Source organism: Pygocentrus nattereri, chromosome 20, assembly GCF_015220715.1.
Source record: "Pygocentrus nattereri isolate fPygNat1 chromosome 20, fPygNat1.pri, whole genome shotgun sequence".
Classification (NCBI taxonomy): Eukaryota; Metazoa; Chordata; class Actinopteri; order Characiformes; family Serrasalmidae; genus Pygocentrus; species Pygocentrus nattereri.
Window position 1 is genome coordinate 18193977 of NC_051230.1, and position 13890 is coordinate 18207866.

A 13890-nucleotide genomic window follows, 5' to 3' on the forward strand; every position below is an offset into this window, starting at 1 on the left:
TTATTTAAGGTTCACCACTGGACCTTAAAACTACCGCTGTACCTTTGAGGGAACATTGAGATTGTTTATACGTTGATGAGCAAAATATGTACCTGCACAGAACCTTTATTTCTAATAGTGTAGAGACCGATAAACACAGAAAAATTCACTTTTAAGCTTTCATTCATGCAATGAAAAAATGTAAATCTTTTTTTTTTCAGCAATCCTCTGTCACTCAATCCTTAAATAGTTATTTAACCTAAGTTGTTTTTAAAAAGCCAGTTTTACTTCTACTGGAGTCATTATTTCTCTGCAGTATCAATACTTCTACTGGAATTTCTGTTTGGGCCAATTTAGTCACATCTGGCTCTTGCAGATAAAAACCAAATGGGTATTTTGAGTTGTTACGGAGGAGCCAATTACAAGGAAGGGAAAGAGCCTAATCTACAACTGTAATATCAGTAGACTTTGAGATACTACTATGATTTAAATGTTGAAACATCAGAAAATTGCTTACTCATTCACTCCAGACAGCTTTCAGTCTGTACTTATTTGTCATTTCCCTCTAGCCTCCTCCTTTCACAATGTCAATAATCTTTCTCACAGCTCAGCACCAGCTAAGAGCCATCAGAGTATCTCACGGTGGACTTCAGCCTATCATCACGGCTCATCCACTGGGGAGATGCACACTGCACACTGTCAGCATCTCCTGCTCCCACAGCTAAAGCCCATCCACTCACCCGAAAAACAACACTGCCCTAGTGACCCACTCCCAGGCCTCTGGTGTGGAGCAGCAATCCGATGGAGAGAAAGCAGTCTGCTATCCTGCATGTGTGAGCATATTTCCATGTCATGAGTGGGACTAGACCAAACACAATACTCTGACAATAAAGTGTCTAAAACACTACAGCAGTGGTACAGATTTATTTTACCTTTATGGCATTTGGCAGATGCTCTTATCCAGACAGAACTTAAGCTTTAATTATGTCACAGAGGTAGGAGAATGTAGTCTTATTGTAGAACTCTTTATCGGCATAGTTATTGTGCTTGCCTGGGCGGGGAATCGAACCCCAGCCTGTTGCACTGAGGGCCAGCAATGTTACCCTAACAGCAAAAAAATCAATTTAGATTTAATGTTATTTCTCATTTCTTTACATTATGATCATGTACTGTTTCGGGGCATGACGTCACATCTGATCACACATTATCGTTCGCATACATGTGTTTACTTGTGATCATGTCTTTTTAAAACACTTCATACGTGCAGCAGTGCCATTTGCAAAAGTTTCAATACTCCCAGTCAAGTTACATTTTCCAGGAGAAATAAGTAAATACTCTACTCTAAAATCCTCTACAGGGACAAATCATTCCTAAATATAGCATTTTTCTGTAGTGTAGTGGTGTTTAGTTGAGTTAAACATATTGGAGGACAGAAAACATGAAACACAAAACATGCCATAACCTTTGCTCAGATAATATTGTATTTTTATTTTTACTTTGTAGAACCCTTTTGTACTAAGAGTGTGACTGAGGTATTATGACATCATAGGATTGTGAAATAAAAGGCTGGACTCTTTGGTGGCTCGTGGCCACCAAATATACAATAGAAATTATACATTCTGTAAAACATCCTTGAGTTGAAGTGGTTGTGCGAGAGCAGAGAAAACACTCACACACTCAGGGTAGCAAAAGTCTAGGTCCAGTATTGGAAATACTAAGCGCATAGGAAATTACCAGAGGTCATAATGGAAAAGAGAGTCAGTGTTCGTGCACTTTTTAGTGTGGGAAAGGACAGTACTGCTGCCAGACAGGATAGTTACCATAATTTTATTGTCAAAACTGTGGTTGTGTCATCTTGGATGCACCAGGCTCTAAACCTTTCCATACTGTCTGAAAGAAGACAACTACTGATTAGCCTGGGACAGCGCAGATCACTCAGACCACAGAAGGTGACCATTTTTTAACCATCAACCTCAACTGCACTGAATCCATCTGGATGCCTGCAAGTCTTGAGATAATTCGTCAGCAGGGTGGGGACGATACAGTTTTTCAAGAGATCAGTGAAGCAAGACAAAGTATTGAGGAATAAATCCACATCTGCAGGGCTATCAGTGTTTTGCATGGGCTGCTTATGAGAAAAGTATTTTGGGGGGGAATATTTGACACACACAACTTATGATACACAACATATGATATATAATATAATATATATATGAAATATAATATCAGCTGTGTTGCATGTCCTTGGAAAGGAAAACCCTCCACAAGGTTGTGCTTGATAATGGTAGAGCAGAGCTGTACTGTAGTCACCATGAAGACCAGATTCAAAGCATTGTTTGCATAGCTGAGAACATAGATTTAACTAAAGAGGTTTCGAAGTTTTGGGAAAGCGTGGCATTTTGAAAGGATAAGGAGGACCATAGAACCTAACAAAAGTCACATGATTACCCAAAAAGAGAAGGGGAAGGTAGAATATGAACCCTGGCCTGCTGTGACATGTTGAACTATGACCCACCTCTCAGGTCTACACACACAGAAACCTGGCTGTGTCAGTTGATTTTATTGGCCTACGACTCAGCAATAGACCAATGAGACCAATGTGGAAAAGTCACACAGTTCACACCTTACCCCCAGTGTAGCTTTAGTGTCTTAAGTTAGCTTCTTTAATTTGGTACTGAAGCTATGCCGCTAATGTAGCTAACAAGTAATGATAGCTTATACCTGAAAAATTAGCAATGTGCATTGCACAAACTGCAACTCTAAGTCAACAAAACGTTGCCTCAAACCATTTTGAACTATTAAGCAATCTCAACTAGACTTCCTTGTGGTGGAAATGTTGAAATGTTCAAAATGGCAAAAATGTATACTCCACAGCTAAAAACAATAGTAGTAGCCAACTTGACACCTGAATTTTGTCTGTACTTTTGTCCATAATGTCAGAAACTACATAAGCAATTTCTACTTGAGACAAAGTAGTTGGTTTAAGAAAAGTGTGATGTAAGTTGGTTTGACACAAAAGCCTGTAAAATTCCTGGACACTTGATCAGTGGCTTTGATATGACTTGATACATTTTTTGAGACAGCAAAAAAGAATGTGTTTATAAATATGCCTTATGTTAATATGTTAAATTTCCATTTTCAGATTATTCAAGTATTCAATGTTTGAAAAGCACAAAATTAGAAATAAAAGTTGCTTTTTATGGCATCCCAATCAAAAGCACTAAGCAAAAGCTAATATGTTAGCCCCAAGCCGACAAACTAGCCACAAGGTAAGATGCTATTGCTAAAACAATGATATGGTTGTTAAACATGACATGCTGTGATTCAATTCAGTATAACATGTTCTACTGTTACATCCCTACTGTGCTTTGCAAGGCTATCTAGTGCCTACACAACACCAGCAGTGCACCTTTCTGAAACTATTGTCCATATGTTGAGGGTCATCTGAACCAATCAAACGCAGTCTTTGTAAATAGATGGTTGATGAGAAATGTTAACGTGATAATCCTTGGATTCCAGGACATTTTGTGTTGAGGAGTCCATCCTGCACAGAAAACCAAAACCCAGGACGGTCCAGGAAAATCTTGGATGGGTGGCAACTTCAGCTCTAGGTATGCAGTTTGCTTCATGCTGATTGGAGAGGTATAGACTTTGATTACTTGTTATCTACATTAGCTACATTACAGGGCAGCTCAGTGCAAGAAACCTGTGGATATGAAACATGTCTCGGCTGATTGACTACATTGTGGCTGAGGAGAAAACTGTATATTTACTTACTAATTTTTTTGCAGTACTATTCCTTTAATGCATGTACACTATATGGCCATAAGTATATGGACATAATTATTGAGCTCAGGTGTTTCAGCCACACTCTGCTAACAGGTCTATAAAATCAAGCACATAGCCACGCAATCTTCATAGACAAACATTGTAAGTAAAAGAGGTCTTACTGAAGAGCTTAGTGACTTCACAGGATGTTACACTGCCACAAGACAGTTTGCAAAATTTCTTCCCCACTAGATCTGCCGTGGTCAGCTGTAAGATCTATTATTGTGAAATGGAAGCGTCAAGTAGCAACAACAGCTCAGCTCTATCCTGTGTTGATTCACTCACTACAGAGCTCAAAACTGTGTCTGGAAGCAACATCAACTCAAGAACTAAGCATCAGGAGTTTCATGAGTTTCCATGGCCAAGCAGCTGCAAACAAACCTAAGATCACTTTGCGCAATGCAAAACCAGCAGCCAGACTGGTGTAAAGTACATTGCCACTGTTGAAATGCCTTTTTTGGAGTGATGAATCATGCTTCATTATCTGGCAGTCTGAAGGATGAATCTGGGTATTGTGGGTGCTAGGAGAATGCTACCGGAATTCCACCGGAATGCATATTGGCACCAGTAAAGTGTGGTGGAGGAGGGATAATGGTCTGGGCTGTTTTTCAGGGTTTGGGATCAGCCCTTTAGTTCCAGTGAGGGGTAATGCTAATGATACAGCATAATTATATGCTCCTAACGTGGTACCAGTTTAGGGAAGACCCCTTTCCTGTTCTAGCATGACTGTGCCCCTGTGCACAAAGTGAGTTCCACAAAGACATGGTTTAGTGTGGAGGAACTCCAGTGGCTTGCACAGAGTCCTGACCTCAACTTTATCAAACAACAAAGCATGATCAAAGCATGAACTGGAACATGGGTTGTGATCAAAGCCTTGTTCTCCAACATAAGTGACTGACAAATCACAAATGGTCTTCTGACTGAATGGGCACAAATTCCCACAGATACACTCCAAAATCCTGCAAAAACCTTCTTGAAAGAGTGGAGATTGTTATAGCTGAGTGTCCAACAACATTATTTAGGTGTGATGGTCATGTCCACATACTTTCGGCCATACAGTGTATTATTCTTGCATAGCTTTAGGAACACTTCTAGCTATAACTACTTGTTTCACTGGACTGTAAATATGAGGTGACACAGAGGCCAAAGTAACCACCCATCCATCACTATGAGAAAGACCTGGCAATACAGCAATGATGTATGACAAAAAGCTGTTGAGAGGCACAAATCAGGAAATGGCTACAAGAAAACAATACAAAATTCCCAACTCTACTATGAAGGCAATATTCCATATTTTCATACACCTATCTCCCGGTGATGGCTGTCATCAGGGCCCAGGGCAGGAGTGCATTGTGCAGGCAATAATTACGAAGTTTAAAGAAATTTAGGATGTTAAAAATCTGCTGCACAGTGAAAAGGTTGGCTTGCGCAGCAAATCAAGGATCCCAGATGGGACATTGTTAACATTAATTAGGTCTTGGGGTCAAACCATCTCTCAAACTAGATGCCACCTATATAAACACAAGTTTTTTGGGAAGGTTGCCAGAAAAAAGCCTCTGTTGTCAAGGACCACAAACTAAAGCACCTACAGTTTGCCAGACATTATTGACATTACTGGGACTTTCAGTGGAACTGTTTTCTATGTTTAGATGAGACCTTAAAAAAGTGTTTTTTGAAAGGTGGATTTGACAGACACAAAGATAACCATGTAGAAAAGTACCTCATCCCACTGTGAAGTATGGTGGTGGGTGTTTGATGACGTGGGTCTGTTTTACTTCCATAAACCCTGGAAAATGTATCTGAATACAAGATATCAACAGCTTCATCAAATACTGGCACAGAAAAGATCAAATTTCAGCTAGGAAACTTTACCTGGGCCATGGTTGGATCTTCCAACAGGACAATAATCCAAAGCACAACTCAAAATCAACACAAAAATGTTTCACTGGTATGCAGTAGAATTTGGTATGTGGCAGAAATCCTGTGGAATGAACGTGGAGTCCACAAGCACGGATGCCGGAATCTGAAGGATCTGGAGAGTCTCTGTATGGAGGGATGGTCTCAGATCCCTGATTAGTTCTAATTAAGCAATATAGGGAAAGCTTCAGAGCTGTTATCTTTGCAAAGGGAGACTCCACAAAGTATTAAACAAAGGGGTGCCAACCATTATGGCACACAGATTTGAGCAAAATTGTAAGATTTAGTTTTTCTTTTAATGATTGTAGTTAGATTTTTGTTAATATTTTGACTAAAAGATCAAAAGGATAAGCAATAAAGAAGGATTTTTACAGCCCATTTAGCTCAACCAAGTCATAGAAACTTGTTTTGGTACTACATAGAACCATTTTTGACAAGAAGACATGGCAGATATTTGACACAAAAGGGAAAAACTGGGTCAGATTAATGTTTAATCCTAGCTGAATTTTAAAAAAGAACACTATTTTGTAGCAATGTCATTCCTATGTGATTCATATTAAAGCCCAAAAACCGTTGGTAGTAGAAACGAGAATATTCCTGTCAAAGAAAACAAACCTCTGCAATCCCAAACAAAGTGTTCTGCCATTTACAAAGGAAATTCCAAGAAATTTGTGAAGTCAAGCATAATAGCATGACTGAGCAAAGCTGTTTACAGAGATGGCAGAGCACGACTAATGACAGGAAGTTATGGGGATGATGCACAAATTCTGGTATCCTGGGTTTCCCAGGCATGTGATGTGTCCTAATGCAAATGAATTGCTTGTTGGGGAGCTTCAGGAATCACTGATTAGGACTAGAGTAAACTTTCAGTGTACACCCACATTTTTCAGTGTTCCTCCCCCACTGAGGGGAGCAGTGGACAGGCAGCTGTGAATTTGAGGTTGGCCCACGGCCAATAGAGCACAACAGCAGGAACATAATACTCCAGGATGATGTCATGTTAGAGCTTCCAAGCACTGGGAGTTGTGGGTCCAGTTCCCGTTCAAGGCTGATAACATAGATCAGGACTGCAAGCGTGTCCAGTGACTAATTTATTGTCCCTGTCATAACAAAAACTCTCCAAAATGGGAGCTCTCTCTAGGGGAAGAAAAAACTTTAACATGCAGTACTGTGCAAATGTCAGAGAGCACCCTTCATTTCTTTAATTTACAGTCAAAACGGCCAGTTATGTTGTTTGTTTTTCAGGTGATGTTTCTAAAGAGATTACATACAAGACAAATCCATTTGAGTAAGGAAGAGGAAAGTTAAAGGCAAATGAGTGAAAAAATAGGAGTTTCCAACTAGACTTTTGGTCAAGACTCATAACAACCACTAAAGCTGTCACCATCAAATAAATAATACTGTTTCTCTTTGAAAGATAGGAGAAAATCATGCTTCACTCTTGGAGCTTGCTTCAAAAATTGATTGACCACCTCAGAGCCCAAACCTCAACACTGTTAAAAGTGTTTGGGATTATTTGGACTGCGAGAAGTGGAAATGTAGCCAACTTCTAAGACTGAACTTTGGAGATGTGGAAAAATATCCTTGCAGATTTCTTTAAAAAAAACTGAAAGCAAGTCTCTTGAAAAACCTGTAACAAAGCTGTTACAAAGGTTAAGTGTGGACACAATAAAAGACAAAAAAAATACATTTAGTAGTAAAGACAATGTAATTTCATACCAATACCAAGGGGTATTTCTATTGGTCCTTTCATCATTATGAATGTTCAGTGTTCACCCAATGTACAGGGCAGCTGGCATGTTTAAATGCTTGAAGCTTGAAGAAACGAAAATGAATGGAGTTACACAGTTTTAATAATGATAGCAATATAGCTCCGCCTTCTGCAAGTGAAAGAGAATTAATTTTGATTTACGGAGAATAAACATTTGTAAGGTCTAGAGAGAATGAGGCAGTTATGACCGTGTTTAATGACTGGCAAAATCTCTGGCATTGTCCCACATATTGAATGATTCACAGTTCCCCCAAATGAATTTCAGGAGAAACAGATCTAAGAGACAAGCTACAAAGGAAAACAAACGGAAGATACCATCAAGACCCACCATGAGCTCAAAAATCACATTCAAAGCAAATCACATACAAAAGAAAAACAGGGAGAACCTGCCAACTGTCATCTTTTTTTCTGTTTTCATTTCAGTACTTTTATGAACAGCTGCAGAAGTGTGTGTTGTCCTTTGTTTTCTGTCCTTTTTGGGGACCTATTCAGTGACAATTCTGACATCTTGCTTGGTCCTCATGAGGAACAGTACTTTTGCAGGTTTAGGTGTAGACATATCGGTATTGACTGTATATATCCAGAAGTCTCCAGTACGTTCTAATTAGTGATTTTAGAGACTTTAAAGGGGAATTCAACTGAATGCCTGCATAATTAAATCGTTAAGATGTAAACAAAGTCATTCAGAGTGGTCTGATGTGAAATGCTCCATTTTTAAGCAACTTAATGAGTCAGAACTGGTGAAAGAAACCAAGGTGTTCAACTGTGAATGCACTGTACAATCTCCATACAAAGGCACTGCCAATAGAATGGGATACTCTGGAACAGCCGCACATGAGGTCGTCCTGCCAAAAGTATTGGCTAGAGGGGAATAAAGCCCCCCAACATTGGCTGCGAAGTAATGGAACCATTTTCTCTGGAGTGAAGGAGCTCCAGCTAGTACCTTTGAGATGAACTGGAGTGGCATTTATGATCTACAACTAATGATCCAACATCTATATCTGACCTCAAAACTGTTCCCTATGGCTGAATGCAATCAAAACACCGCAGCAAGGTTCTATCATCTAGTGCAGAGGTTTCTGACCTTCTTCCATGTTTAAATAATATCTGCTTGCTGCTCATTGAGGATCTAATTAATCTTTTCATGATGGCTTAACTGGGGATTATTTGTTAGTTGAGATTCATTGGTTCCAAAATTCAAACATCCTCTGATGGCAGATCAGAATGTTATTACTGTGTTTTTAATTTAATAATAAAAATGGGATTATGTCATTTGGTTTACATCAAATTGACTCAAGGTGTTGATTCTGAATAAGTTTTAGAGAAGAAGGGATAGGGAAGAACCTCACTATCAAAAAATACAATGCAAAGCGATGCTAAACCTGTGATATAATAGTAATTAATAATATTTTAGGTTCTATACATTATTTTTTGTGATATTTTACCAAATATAATATGAAGCACAGTATTATTAATTAATATATGATATTAATGAATGATAATGAATGCACAATAAATTACAAACAAATTTCAGTTTTACCTTAATCTGGTCTCAGTCTTGACCGCCGGCGCTCGTCCCGCCAGGTCCGGACAACCGGGCCAGCCGCGCCTCCGCCCGTCTTTAGCCACACGGCCGACGCCAAACCCGTGCGCCGCTTCTGCGCCATTTTGGGGGCAGTCGTGGGCTGGAGGTTAAGGATCTGGCCCTGTGACCGGAAGGTTGCCGGTTCGATCCCCAGCGCCGACAGTCCATGACTGAGGTGTCCTTGAGCAAGACACCTAACCCCCAATTGCTCCCCGGGCGCCGTGGATAGGGCTGCCCACCGCTCCGGGCAAGTGTGCTCACTGCCCCTGTGTGTGTTCACTAGTGTGTATGTGGTGTTTCACTTGCATGGATGGGTTAAATGCAGGGGTGGAATTTCCCCGGTTGTGGGATCAAAACAGTATCACTTACTTACTTACTTACTTACTTACTTGGATTCGACAACTAAGAAGTCCTCAGACTTCTGTGTCCAGTGTCCGTCTTGACGCTATTGGTCTTGACTACGTCACTACTAGCTTGTGTTCTGGTCATTAGAGCAGCAATCGGGCTAAATGTTGAGTGAAACCCAAATATGCATGGATCAATGGAAAAAACCCGAACAGATAACAATACTGCAAGTGTTGGGGGGGGGCTTGTGTGACGTAGAGAGAAAGAAGGCAGTGGGTGTTTTGTTTTGCAGGATCCCATTACAAAATGGAGAGACACATCCATTGCTCTTTTTAAACCAAGACTGCTTCAAGTTCAGTTCCCATGAAATTGGCACTGTAGATAGAGCAGGGGTCTCTCCAGAGATCAGCCCGACTGTAAATGGCTTCACTGCTGGCTGCCAAGTGCTCCTAGAGGCTGCTCACAGGATGCCTGCACAAAGACTGAATGGCTATTCAATGGCCTGTCAGTGGACGACTTGCCGCCCTTCACTGAGCTCTTCTCAGTTCACAACAAATAAATGCCTGAAAATTCCTCCAAGCCACAATCAGTGATGTTGAAGTTGCTTTGTTTACATCATGGCCTGGTATAATATGCACAAGTCAGAGACCAGCCTTCATTTATTTCATTTCCAGTCAAAACAGGAACAAGTTAAGAACAAGTTATTTATTTTCAGCAACAATAAAAAAGAAGAAAGCATTAAACAGGAAACTGCACAGAAGTTTTGAGTTAAATAATTTAACTTCGAATAGAACAGGAATCTGTGTTTCATGCCATATCGGATTACTATTTGAAGTTCAAATGACTCAGTAGTTTAAGGCAGCCTGGCAACGACCAGATACTTTGAATACTGATAACTGACAGTGACAGCAATAGTGGTGTTCCAGGTCTTTTACAGTTATAAGGAGTCATTTTCTCTAGGTTTTTAATAAGTCCAGATATGGAATCCCCTGTTTGTTCACTAACTGTTCTTTGACTTTCCTCTTCCTTATGTAAGTGGATGATCTTATATGTAATCTCTTCAGAAATATCTCCTGAAAAGTGAATGGCTTGTGCTTAATGGCCGTTTTGACTGGAAAGTCTTTTAAGATGCCTCAGCAAATTTCTTTGTTGCTTTCTGAGAAGTTTGGATTCTACTGTTTACATAGTGCATAGTTGAAGATTAACCTAGATCAGTATCCACTGTGATGTAGTGGGCAGATTCTACAAAGGACTCTGCAGATGTAGTGTAGTTTAGGCCTAGGATGACACACGGATATCTGACATACAAACCTCATATTTTTAAAGAGCCTGTTTAACCCAGAATTTGACAGAAAAAAACAAGTCAACATAATTTTACAACCAGTTCATGTATGAACATCTGTCAAAAGTTTAACCAGAATTTGACAAAAGTTCATACATGAACTGGTTTTAAAATTATGTTGACTTGATTTCAAATAAGCGAGACCCTATCTGGATTAAGCGGTCAATGACTATGATGATGAATTCAAATGGCAAAAAAAGATTTTTCCACAACATGTTATTTTGAGTTATTAAAGCTTTAGAAAGTGATTCTTGAGTAAGATGCAGACCAAAAATGATCCCTCATATGCTCATGAAAAGATGTTTTCTCTAGGGTTCTTTAGTAAAGGGTATGGTTCTGTTTAGAACCACAAGTTAAATATAGAATATATAGAAGTTAAATGGTTCTTTGCATGGTGAAATGGTTCTTCAGATTGATGGAGAATTTATGTTTAAAAATTTTGGAAAAATGGTTTTGTTTATAAACACTGAACCCACCCTTTGAAGGGTCCATATAATTAAAAACTGAATTTCCCTCTACTTTTTTCATGAAAGAGTTTGTTGTTAAAGTTTCATTTTCTGTTCATTGTTTTTGTGATGTCCAACTCATTTACGTACACTATATTGCCAAAAGTATTGGCAATCACATCTGCCTTCACATGCATATGCAGTTCAGTGACATCCCATTCTTAATCCATAGGGTTTAATGTGGTATCGGCCCACCCTTTGAGCTATAACAGCTTCAACTCTTCTCCAGGCTTTCCACAAGGTTTAGGGGTGTGTTCATGGGAATTTTTGACCGTTCTTCCAAAAGTGCATTTGTGAGGTCAGACACTGATGTTGGACGTGAAGGCCTGGCTTGCAGTCTCCGCTCTAATTCATCCCAAAGGTTCTATCGGGTTGAGGTCAGAACTCTGTGCTGGCCAGTGAAGTTCTTCCACACCAAACTTGCTCTTCATAGGAAGGGGCCATCCTCAAATGTTGCCACAAAGATGGGACCATGAAATTGTTCAAAATCTCTCGATCTGCTGAAGCATTAAGAGTTCCTTTCAATAGAACAAAGGGTTCGAGCCCAACTCCTGAAAAACCTCACATCATAATCCCCCCTCCACTAAACTTTACAATTGGCACAATACAGTCAGACAAATAAGGTTCTCCTGGGAACCATCAAACCTAGACTCATCTATCAGATTGCCAGACAGAGAAGTGTGATTCGTCACTCCAGAGAACACGTCTCCACTGCTCCACTGCTCTAGAGTCCAGTGGCGGCACTTTACACCACCGCATTTGACACTTTGCATTGCACTTAGTGATGTAAGGCTTGGATGCAGCTGCTCGGCCATGAAGCCCTCTACGCTGTTCTTGAGCTGATCTGAAGGCCACATGAAGTTTGGAGGTCTGTAGTGATTGACTCTGCAGAAAGCTGGCGACCTCTGCGCACTATGCGCCTCAGCATCCGCTGTCATTTTGGAAGTGATTGGAACACCTGAATTCAATGATTTGGATGGGTGAGAGAATACTTTTGACAACAGAGTGCATGTTCATCTATTCAGCCTGCAGCAGTTTAGCCCCACCCATTCATGCTAAGGTTATAAGCAGTGTTTCAGTCTAAGCTGCTTTATTAATAAGGCAAACTATAGGGCAGCCAGACAGAACAGAGCTCATTTACTTCTATCAGTCTTAAAGGCAAAGTTCTAGTACTTTTTCTACCATGTTCCTGAGGGGTTATGCATCAAAAACATCATTCAGTTTCATATGACAACTTTCCAAGTGGGTAAACGAGCTGCTTTGTTACTGGATCTTTACGACTGACCCTAACCCCCTGCTCTGATCGGCTTCCCTGTATTGTGCCTTTTTTTTCACAAAGCAGTCCAGGTTGAAAAATTCCATATAACTTCAGCCTGAGTGGGCGGGGCTAAACTGCTGCGGGCTGAATATGTAAATACCTTGGTGTTTGTGACCTTCCAAGCGTTTTGCAGCTTAGTTTCCACATGTGATCAACTGGGTGTATTACATGTTTTCAAACTTTGACCACGTGCTTACATCTAACTCTAACGTGGTTGTCCACGGGCCCTTTAGTGTAAAGGATAAAGAGAGGTTGGACAGCGGCGGTGCAAAACGCATAATAGCCATGGTGCTTAAAACCATACAAACACGAGGTGAGTTCAGGGGGAATCAAATACCAGGAAAACTGTCTAATTTGGGGGCTTTAATGTCTAATCCGCATTTGTCACGAGTCTCTGTGAAGATAAAGAGAACGATGTCAGCGTTTTCAGGCGATTCACGCCCACCTCACTCCACATCTGCACTCAATACACCGCTGAACGGCTTGTTTACCACATATACGCCTGACTTCTCAGAGGCTCATTCCGGTCTGAGTGCGGATGAGGCGAGCTCGGCCATAATCCGTCCTCCCAAAGCTACTTCTCTTCCAAACAGCTACTTCTTTCCTCCTCTGACGGGAGGTGGGGCTTTCGCCCTTCAAAACTTCTCCAGCTTCGCAGCGTCGCAGAGCTGAGCTGATGCAGCCCGAGCAGACGAGCTTTCCGCGCTCCCGCTAACGCAGCTCCTTCACTCGAGCTCTCTCCGCTTCGCCGTGAATGCGTGGGGATATAAGCTTATACGGACTAGCAGGCTTTGAAAACTGAGCTGCTGGAGTGCAAACACGCAAGAGAGAAGCCCGAGAAGAGCATCACGATGCGAGCGATAAACCTGGACACCTACAGCCTGTCCCTGCTGACCGCCAAAGAGGACATCCTCAACGCCAAGGCATCGACCAACTGGTACAGTAACCTCAGTGCAGCCTGGTGCTGGTTTTAGCTTTGAATCTAATGCAGTGCTCACCCAGCTGACCCCTGCTAGAGGTCAGTTCCAGCTCTGATCTGCTGGAGGTTGTTCTAATCTTCAGAAAACTTGCAGTAGTTTGTTGAGGTCTGAGTTGCTGCGTATAGACAATTCAAAACTTTGACGGAATCGACCGAAGTGCTTCAGCTGTTCCGAGTATCGAATGATTTCCGTCCCTGAATTCAGTGCGTTATGGTTGATGCCTCAGTCTGAGGCACTGACAAGCCACCGTGAGGCAGCAAACATGCTTGTTTCCAAAGTGTTGGCTGTGCACTGTAGACCCTGCTAAGTTAAGCTCACT

General features: G+C 41.0%; 1 protein-coding gene across 2 annotated transcripts in view; it reads left to right on the forward strand.

Annotated features, from left to right (window-relative positions):
• The first annotated feature begins 13082 nt into the window (after positions 1-13082).
• si:dkey-40c11.2 (drebrin-like protein A) overlaps positions 13083-13890 on the forward strand; it is a 76012-nt gene continuing 75204 nt past the window's right edge. Inside the window, exon 1 of one of the 2 annotated variants that reach the window (XM_017695543.2) lies at positions 13083-13528. In XM_017695543.2, the coding sequence (XP_017551032.1) occupies positions 13443-13528 (86 nt within the window). In that variant the 5' untranslated portion in view covers positions 13083-13442. The remainder of the gene's footprint in view (positions 13529-13890) is intronic. The other variant, XM_017695544.2, reaches the window with a different exon arrangement.